The sequence below is a fragment of the Vigna radiata genome, chromosome 7 (assembly GCF_000741045.1).
Source record: "Vigna radiata var. radiata cultivar VC1973A chromosome 7, Vradiata_ver6, whole genome shotgun sequence".
In the NCBI taxonomy this organism is placed as follows: domain Eukaryota; kingdom Viridiplantae; phylum Streptophyta; class Magnoliopsida; order Fabales; family Fabaceae; genus Vigna; species Vigna radiata.
The window spans coordinates 3,261,436-3,271,951 of NC_028357.1; the positions used below are offsets into that span (position 1 = coordinate 3,261,436).

General features: G+C 32.6%; 2 protein-coding genes across 5 annotated transcripts; both read left to right on the plus strand.

Moving 5' to 3' along the window:
- The first annotated feature begins 285 nt into the window (after positions 1-285).
- LOC106765409 lies at positions 286-2,604 on the plus strand. 4 transcript variants are annotated; one of them, XR_002668408.1, is made up of 3 exons: positions 286-422; positions 836-2,329; positions 2,483-2,604. XR_002668408.1 is itself a non-coding variant. In XM_014650018.2 (3 exons), exon 3 carries the CDS (start codon positions 1,141-1,143, stop codon positions 2,269-2,271), a length of 1,131 nt encoding a protein of 376 aa, XP_014505504.1. In that variant the 5' UTR covers positions 286-422; positions 836-871; positions 967-1,140; the 3' UTR covers positions 2,272-2,602. The 4 variants fall into 4 exon arrangements, 3 of the variants coding, with proteins under 3 accessions (XP_014505504.1, XP_014505503.1, XP_014505505.1); XM_014650018.2 differs by having other exon boundaries at positions 836-871; positions 967-2,602; XM_014650017.2 differs by having other exon boundaries at positions 836-2,602.
- A 2,517-nt stretch (positions 2,605-5,121) lies between these two features.
- Positions 5,122-6,767, plus strand: LOC106765948 (amino acid transporter AVT3B-like). Its single transcript, XM_014650711.2, has one exon. The coding sequence runs from the start codon at positions 5,419-5,421 to the stop codon at positions 6,661-6,663; it is 1,245 nt and encodes a 414-aa protein (XP_014506197.1). The 5' UTR covers positions 5,122-5,418; the 3' UTR covers positions 6,664-6,767.
- The last annotated feature ends 3,749 nt before the right edge of the window (positions 6,768-10,516 follow it).

Sequence of the window (10,516 nt, forward strand, 5' to 3'; positions counted from 1 at the left end):
ACTACTGTTACTTAGGGGAGTCTAAATTACTAACAAAATATTAATGAATGTGAGATCTTAGATAAACTTTTGTATATTTATTATGGTTTTTTTTTTCTGATACAACTTGACAACTATAAATGAGAAGTAATACAAAATTACTTGAAAAACAGTGAAGATGTTTTTGTTGGATCTCTCATCATAACCAAATTTTTTTTACTTTCATTTCTTTCTTACATAAAAAATATTTTTATTATTATTGTTGTTATAAAAGTTATTATTATTATTATTATTATAAATAGAAAGATCTTGGGTTTTATACTTGGATTTTTCTTCTTCACCATCACAACCTCTTCTTCTCTTCTCTCTCTCTCAAACCCTAATCTTGGATCTTCCTTTGTCCCTCTTTCTCTATTTGTCTTTAACTTCGGCAACAGGATCAGGTACATGACTCTTTATTCTCAATGGTCTAAACTGTATTTTGATTTCTTTCATCTTATTTGTGTTGTTGAATTTGACTCATGGGATATGAAAATTCCATTGATTTTGCATGATTATGCTGAATCCAGATTTGGATTGTTTTTTGTTCTTGATTCATTGCTTTGTGGATTGATTTAAATCGATTACCAATTGGGATGCTGAAAATAATGTCTTCTGCTGCTGCATGCCTGGATATAATTCAGGTCCTGGATCTTATGATTATGTTACTGAATTATGCTTCGATTTCAACTTTCTCCGTTGCTAGCTGGGATTGCTGATTTTTGAAAATTGAGTTTTGCTGTGGTTGTTTTGACGTTTTTAATGAATGAGATTTTAGTTTTGAGTTTGATTTGTTGTTTCCTTTCTTTCTATTTAGGAATCAAAGTGTTGAAATGGAAGAATTTGATGTTGGGTATGAGTCCAATTTCTTCTTCTCATGGAAGGTTCTTAACAATAAATATTGGTACAAGTTTGGATAGTCTTTGAATTGTTTCACGTTTTATGTAGGTTTCATTAGGAATCTTGTAGGGTTGTTAAAATCCTGATATCATGTGGAATGTGGAATTGGAAAAGATTTGATCAATTGTTGCAATGATGTGATTGTCAGTGGAGTAGGTATTTAATTCATTTAAGATATATTCATTGTTTTCTGAGTCCTAAATTTGAATTTACTGGGGGAGCATGGAGAAATCATCTGATGTTAGCCAGTTGGATGCTGATGTTCTTTTACCACCTCGGAAGCGTCTTCTTGCTGGATTGAAGAAACAGGGTTCGGACAGTGATGCTACTGCCTCACCTTCTCCAGTTGCTGCTTCTTGTGTAACCGATGTTGCTTCCCCCTCATCCTCATCATTTTCAACTGAATTTGAGGCCCGGCTGAAGCATTTGTTAAGTTGTCATTCAGATAACCCTAACCTTACACCTGAAGAAGTTGTGGAGGCCTCAAAAGCTGCAGCAATTGCTGCGACTAAAGCTGCAGAGGCTGCCAGAGCAGCAGCTGAAGAAAAGGCTGCAATAGCTGCAACGGCAGTAGCTGCAGCCAAGAGGGCTTTAGATTTGGTTGCATCTTTCTCCGAGGAGGCGGCAAACAAGGAAAGAAATTTGAAGAAAAACAAGTCAAAGAAGCATCTCCCAGTTCAGCTGTTGTACAAAAAAAACCAGCCAGTTGAAAATTGTAGGACAGATGAAGAATTAGCTCGTAAGTTACATCGAGCCATGAACAGTTCTCCAAGAATCTCTAAGAATTCTCCAAACTCAGACTCAAAAGGTAGTAAACATAAGAAGCCAAGAAGCTCCTCAAGTTTTGAAATTACAGAGGGATCTGAATCTGGTGTGGCACTTGGACATGATTGCTTATCTTTGAACAACGAGCATGCAGTAGCTGGCAAAATTGATTCTGAAGGATCCGTCCAAGAGGTAAGCTCAAGTAAGAAAGATAAGAGAGGGCTGAAATATTATAGACCAAGCCAATTAGAGATAGATAATGGGGAAGCAGAGTCGAGTCAATCAAAAGGGAAGAACTGTGAAGAGTCATCTCCCATAGGTAAGAAGAGAGGAAGGGTGAAGCTAAAAAAGTTACCCTTAAGCATTTGCACCTCGAAAGATAAGGCACTGCCAAAAGAAGAAATAAGAGCCAGAAGTTCTCCATTGACTGGAATGAACACAGGCAATAATGCTGTTGATAGTATGCATTTGTTTACAGTTGAGTCATCCACTGACAGAGCGTTGCCTATTGAGGCTACGTCAATGTGGAAATGCCAAGATTTCAAGGCACCGGCTTGTATCAAACAAAATAAAGCTGTGCAGTCATAAAATTCATATATTACAATGGAATGGCCATGTGCTACTGTGATAGATGTTGATAGCTGAGGTAGGAATCATCATGCTTCTTTTTTACAATATGGAATTTATCTTTTTTGTTCATTTTGGTTTTGTAATGGATTTGTACTGATTAAATGTAAATTTAGATTTAGTTGCTTGCTATACATCTTTCAGTTCAAAGTTGTGCTACTTTAACTGGCAGGAAATCTTGAATTTAGAAAAAGGAGGATCCAATGAATTGATCAGCTTTTTCATTGTGCTGCTTATTTCTGCTCCTCATTTCTGTTTTAGAATAAAAGGTGAAGACCTGGTGGTTTTTTTATTTATACTGTCTATTATGCTGTTTATATTTTTTTTTATTTTTTTCTATATTCAAATTATGTAGAATGAAATGCTGACATTTTTTTATCCCCCATTTGCTGCTTTAATATTGAAATATGGATTATCTTGGCATTAAAAGTTTAGAAGTTACGTACTGAATTGGTAGATTATTACTTTCCTGGCATTAAATGACGTAAGTTATGACTAAGTTGTTAAAAATGCTATTATCTTCATTTGAAATAACTATCTGTTGTTTAAGAGGATGATGTACATATTTTAATAAAATAATTAATTGTATCAAAGAAAATGATAAAATAGTTTTCTGTAGCTGAAATACTGTTATTTTTATCTTTAGTGTTTCGGATCTATCTAAAAAGTGTATAAAGAAACGTAGGATGACTGCCATTAATGATCAAATCCTTTATTCTGAGTAACAGATACATTTCTTGACAAAGAATATTATACAGAACAAGAGTGTCAATTCTTCTTTTAATTGGTTGAGCATTATAACTTTGATCACCCAACAACCTATTATTATTCTTCATCTATCAGTATGTGTTATAAGGATGCATATGGAACTTTATGTTTTATCCTAGAATACAATTCTTTCACACTGAGCATACCTTTAATATATATATATATATATATATATATATATATATATATATATATATATATATATATATATATATATTTTAAAGGTTAATATGAGTATACATCTCAATTTATATTTAGCCATTTAAATCTAACCTTGCTCTGAAAACAAAAGGGATTAAATAAATAAAATGTATCTTTTTCTAGAACTTATTTTATCTATATAGTCTATTGTAGCTATAGTTACATGATGAGCTTAACGTGAGTAATACATTGATTTATTCTTCTAAAATTAAAATGGGATTAATTTCCTATTGAAAAAAATTTTACTCGAACTCTCAACATTATCTACCATCATTGATTGTAGTTTCTAATATCAAATTTTGATCCTAGAAGTTAGTGAATTTTTTAGTGAATTTTTCAGTTGAAACAGTTTTGCGTGGATTGAATTTGAAGTTAAAATCACCCTCAGCTGTACGATAAACAATTAATGTTTAAATATTGTGTTGGTTGACACAGATGGAAATTTAGCTAGGCTTTATTTAGATCCAATCTTTTAGAACTTTTATATTAAAATATAATTTATTGAATATAACATTGAAGACTAAGATAAATTATCATTGGTTTTCTTTTGTGGAAGAGGTGTCAGATAAGGAGATCTGTTATCTTATGTTTTGTTTGGCTGAGGAGGTTTTGAGTAGAGGGATTACTGAATTGGTTCAGTCTAAACAGATTTTTGCTATGACTGGTCCAAGAGGTCTGAAGCTCCTTTTCCATGTTTTTTATGCATATGACATCTTTGTTTTTTTGCAGTGGGAATAAATTACTTCTATATGTAATTAATTAGTTACATTATTTTGTAGAGGATTCAAAACGGGATAACCAAATAAACCAAATAACATTACTTTAGTAATTTTAAACCTTCAAATTAAATAATTAAAAAAGTAGACAATTTTAAAATAAATTAAGAAATTTGCGTACGATTTTGTAATAACTAAATTATATATATATATAATTTGGATTCTTTTGCAAAAAGACAGATTTATAAAATTTTCAAAATTATCATGTATTTTTATTTTTTTTTTAAACCGAAACATACCACAGTAGTTAAAAAATCAAATATGTAATAGTGTCATGTTGAATCATGATGTTATTATCTTAATTATGTTATAGAAATATATAAATAACTATATTGATCTAAAGACGATTTGATCTTCATGTAATTATATCTATTATAATGTTAATTTTATCCTAATTAAATTTATATAGATATTTAATTTAATTTCAATTCAAATTTAAAGTATATTAACAAGGTTCAATTAATTTGATCTAATTAAAGGATCTTGGATCACAGATCCTATCTATAAATTCAATTCATACCCACTACCAAAACTAGGACCGGAATGCAAGTTTATGATAGCTGTGTACATCAATTAATTTCAGACATCTCGTTCACACCTATCAATTCTCCTTTATCACTGTTAATTATATCACATCATAATACATAATTTTTTCTCCTTTTAAATAACGCGTGATACTTAGGAAACACTTTACAATTTTTCCCACCTTTCTAACATTTAATGAGAAAAACAATTATTTTAAAATATTTTACATTTTAAAATAAAAATATTACTTTAATTGTGTTGAATGACGTCAAGTTAAAAATGAGACGTGTATCATCACTTATTTAATAAACACTCATGTAATGATATTACATTTTTAATGAATCAGTAAAAATATCATCATTTTTGTTTTATTAAAGGTTAGAAGAAACTAGGAAAACAGAAGGCTACATGTATAATTTTTTTTCTTAAAAAATAGATGTTTTTACACAATATTTTGATATAATAGATATATAATTTTTTATTTTTTCTTTATTTATTTATAATTATAGTGATGTAATTTAAATTCAGTAATGTTTTTTTTTTTTTGTTATAAGCTAAATGAAGAGTGATGCTTGTTTTGTGTTGTTTCACCCAAGAAATCTGAAGCTGACAATAAGACAGCAGAGAATGGACATTTTCCCACCTTAGTATTCCACAATTCAATTTATATATTTACTAAATTAGGATTTGCAAAGCTTGGCCTGAGGTCACAACCACACCTCATCCCTACAAAACATTTATCATTCTTCCACCTTCTCCTTCCTCTGCATGCTTTTGCTTCTTCCGCACCCATCACCCTCCATTTGCAGAACAACAGCCACCTTCATTCCTTCTCCAAATGGGGTTTCACAGTGTTGAAACCCCACGAGAGGACGTGCCTCTTCTCTCCGATGCACCCCGTCTCTCCTCAACATTCAAGACCTTCGCCAACATCTTCATATCCATTGTGGGTTCTGGAGTGCTTGGTCTCCCTTACAGCTTCAAGAAAACCGGTTGGGTCACGGGTTTGCTCATGCTCTTCCTAGTCGCCTTCCTCACTTACCACTGCATGATGCTCCTCGTGCGCACTCGCCGCAAGCTTCAATCCAAAGAGGAGTTCCCCCATCTCAACTCTTTTGGTGATTTGGGATATGCCATTGGGGGTCCTCCTGGCAAATTTTTTGTTGATGTCATGATAGGGTTTTCTCATTGCGGTTTCTGTGTCGGCTACCTTATTTTCATTTCCACCACGTTGGCCAATCTCGCCGGTGACACGTCAACATGGCATCCTTTTCTGGGTTTGACGCCAAAGGTCTTGTTTCTCTGGGGTTGTTTTCCTTTTCAGTTGGGCCTTAATGCTATCCCAAGTTTGACCCTTTTGGCTCCCTTGAGCATTTTCGCCGATGTTGTTGATATTGCAGCGAAGAGTGTGGTGATGGTGGACGAAGTGTTCGTGTTCATGAAGAATAGGCCTCCTTTGGAGGCCTTTGGGGGTTGGTCGGTGTTTTTCTACGGTTTAGGGGTGGCAGTGTATGCGTTTGAAGGGATAGGAATGATTTTGCCGCTGGAATCAGAGGCGAAAGATAAGGAGAAATTTGGTGGGGTTTTGGGTGCGGCAATGTTTCTGATTTCTCTGTTGTTTGCAACGTTTGCTGGTTTAGGTTACTTTGCTTTTGGTGATGAAACTCAAGGAGTTATCACTAGGAATCTTGGAGCAGGCATGATAAGTGGTTTGGTGCAGTTGGGTCTTTGCATCAACCTGTTCTTTACTTTTCCATTGATGATGAATCCAGTGTACGAGTTGGTGGAGAGACGGTTGTATGATTCTAAGTACTGTTTGTGGTTGAGGTGGTTGTTGGTGTTGGCGGTGAGTTTGGTGGCAATTTTTGTGCCTAACTTTGCAGATTTTTTATCACTTGTTGGTAGTAGCGTCTGTGTTATTCTTAGCTTTGTGTTGCCAGCTACGTTTCACTATTTGGTTTTCAAAGAAGAGATTGATTGGAAGTGTCTGGTTTGTGATGGGGCAATTGTGGTTTTTGGGTTGGTTATTGCAGTTACAGGAACATGGTCTTCCTTATTGAACATGCTTTGCCACAGTGTTTGATCAAACAACACAAAATGTCTCTTCTTGTTACCAAATACTAAGTACTTAGTCAAGAGTTTGATAAAACAGAGGGATTTTTTTTTTTTTTTTAATTTTTGGATGGAGAAATTTTTAAGTTGCTCAGGGCATTTTTAATGGAAATGTTTTTAAGGGTTTTTTATTAATAAAAATATCATTTTAACAGAACATGGTAAATATTTTTTTTTTTAAATTAAAGCGAGCTGGTTATATAGATTTCTTTTAGAAACCCTACTATATTATGAGGTTTCTAGGCGAAATATCAATGCGATCATTTTGGAATTTAAAGTTATTCTAAAACTAAAAAAATGTCATTATTATTTTTGAAGAAATTTTACGTGACAGAGAATTGGTTTCGGTTTTAGGATACTGATTCTTAGACAATATTCTTTTGAATATTATTTATATATCATTACGTGATTAGTTCAAAATTATTTCAAAATTAATAATAATAATCATAAACATTATTACGAACCAATCACAGAATGACACGTAGATGATGTTTAAATGTTGTTATAAAAATGTTGTTTAAGTATCATTATCCTTAGTTTTATAAAGAATGAAGACTTATTGTCATTGTCACTTTTATCCTTTTCTATGTTATTGTGAATGTGAACGTCATTCTATTCTTTTCCATAGTGTTCCTTTCTCTTCCCTTGCTACTATGACATTGCTGAATTATATCTTTCCTTGCAAGAGGTTCGTTCTCTCATCGTTGCGTTTTTCTTTTCTGTTTCGTAAGGCTTGTTTTCTAATGTAAGCATTTTGTGTTCATGTTCTTCACGTGAGACACATTGATCCATTTTGTCATTAAGTAACTTGGTCATTGCTAATAGAACCATCAAATTAGTACATCTCATAGTAACCCATATGGATTGAAACCAAAAAAAAAAAAAAATTCATAAAGTCAAAAAATTTCTTTATTAAAAAAAAATACATAGGACTAAATATCCATAAAATCCTATGAGTCATGGTCAACTCATGGACCTTCTTTTAATATGTTAACTATTGTATTTCTAATAATATTTGTTTCAGTTGAATTTGTTCGAGAGTCGTTCGTCAATCCTTGCTTTGTTCTTTTTTGATGGTTCAATCCTCTTCAAAAACGCAATCCATCCAGATGGATTGTTGGTCTACAGAAGACACCTCGACGCTCAAGTCAGATATTCACATTTAATATGGCCATTAAACGTATTAATCGACCTTTAATGATATTTACCTTTCCTGATTAGTGTTTGACTGACAGTCGGTCAATTGTCTGTTTTGGTTCCGGATCCTTAGCCGATCGGTCACCAGAATACGGTACATTAAGTCCCCCAAGCCCCGAGCAGCTGTTTGCAAGTGCGAAGGGGTTTAAGTATGTCGAACGAATTTAAACTAGCGAGAAAGATTGATTACCATGACGAGACTTTGCCGCTCGGATTTGGACGAGAGTGAGGGTTCACGAAGAACGTTCCCCACTGCTCGGTTTAGGACCAGGGGTTCTCGAAGAACGTTCCTTAGGTTTTTAGGACGAGAATAAGTCCGTATAGAACCTCACCACTCGGTTTAGGACCAGGGGTTCTCGGAGAACGTTACCTGTGTTTTTAGGACGAGAGTGAGTTTGTATAGAACCTCCCCGCTCGGTTTAGGACCAGGGGTTCTCGGAGAACGTTCCTTGGATTTTTAGGACGAGAGTGAGTCCGTATAGAACCTCACCACTCGGTTTAGGACCAGGGGTTCTCAGAGAGCGTTCCCTGGGTTTTTAGGACGAGAGTGAGTCTGTATAGAACCTCACCGCTCGGTTTAGGACCACATGTTCTCGGAGAGCGTTCCCTGGGTTTTTAGGGCGAGAGTGAGTTCGTATAGAACCTCACCGCTCGGTTTAGGACGAGAGTGGGTCCGTATAGAACCTCACCGCTCGGTTTAGGATCAAGGGTTCTCAAAGAGCGCTCCTAGGTTTTGTTATATTTCATGAATGACATTTTTCTGTCTAACTTCGAATTAATCACTTTTGCTAAAATTAAGATATACCATGACCTTGCAATAGAATCATCCAAGTGGCTTTCGACAACCAATAAGTAAGAGACTAGTGTTAAAGTTAATAAACATTAGCCTATGGTTCTACAAGACATTAGTCTAAGTCTTATACTTTAAATAGAATGATAATGACATTATATATTTTTTATCTTGTCATCAAGTGGTTCCCGAAAATAAAGATGTTCCCTCCCACTGCTTAACCATTGACTTATGTAAATATAATCTTTTTGTAACCAATGTTTTTATTAGGAGAGCAATATATATATTATATTATTGATTATATATATATATATATATATATATATATATATATAATAGTTATTATAATATCTTTTATCAATTAGATATTTGGATTTTACCCTTATTTGTCATAAAACTCAAATATTACTATAGAATAATATACGGGCAAAATTTTTATTATTTTATTTTCATATGAAATATTTATATTTTAAAAATACTTATCTTGTCCATGATATTTCACGTAGAGATAATGATCCATGTTGTGTAGCTTTCGCTTTGCTGAAAGTTCCTAGTGTTGATCTGAAGTAGCGATGTCGAGATCGAGCGCTCGCCTTGGTTCCTTGCGGTTTCAGTGGGATGTCGCTCAGCCCCATGGTGGGCGCCATTATGTTTCGGTTGAATTTTTCCGAGAGTCGGTCGTCGTTCCTTGCTTTGATGGTCCAATCCTCTTCAAGAACGCAATCCATCCCGATGGGTTGTTGACCTGCAGAAGACACTCTGACGCTTAAGTCAGATATGTTTTATAAAGAGATCTATATTTAAGTATGATAGAAAAAAATATTTGTACCTAGATACCAATTATATATTTGTAGGGCTTGTGGCTGCTAAGTCCACCGATTAACCATTAGTAATATATTTTTGGATAATATAATATGTCAATCACTCATAAATAATGTATATTCACATTTAATATGGCCATTAAACGTATTAATAGGCCATTAATGATGTTTACCTTTCCTGATTAGTGTTTGACTGATAGTCGGTCGATTGTTTGTTTTGATTCTGGATTCTCCTTCGTCGATGGGTCACTAGGATACGGTACAATATTCAAATGACTAAGTTATAGTCATACATTCATAAATAAAATCACACAATTGTATTAACATCTAATTTCTTATTTTTTAATTTTACAAAATTGTATGTATTTTTATTAAGTTTTAATACACAAAAATGTTTATGTTATATTAGTATTGTTTTATAAAAACAATAACTTATTTGATTTTTTATGGATGGTTGTTTTGAGAAAAAATCATTTCATTTTAAACTAAAATGTACTTATTATATTTTAGATGTCAAAACTAAAACTAAAAAACTTATTTATATATAATTTTTTTTAAAATAATTTATCAAAATAAGCTTATAAAAACTTTCAAAACACATAAAGATTAGAAAAAAAAATGTTTTTAAGATTATAAGTAATTTTTTGAACTTATAAATAATGACTTATTTTAAACATTTTTTTAAATTACCTATATTTTAAACTTAAACAAAAACATATATTATATTTTCAATTTTTCAAAGTAATTGAATTATATATCTAAAATATGATTACAATTAAAAAAATATTTTAAATAACTTTTTATAAAACCAATATTTATATATATTATGTAGAAATAGTAAGTTTTCATTATTAGAAGCAAATATTGATTACCTTCCGCTTTTTAAAATTTGTACAAAATAATCATTATAATAACTTCTATCAAAACTACCTCTTTTTTATTAGATAATAAAAAATTACTTATTTGCAATAAAATTATTAACTATAATTTTCTTATTATTTCACATTGCAAAAAGC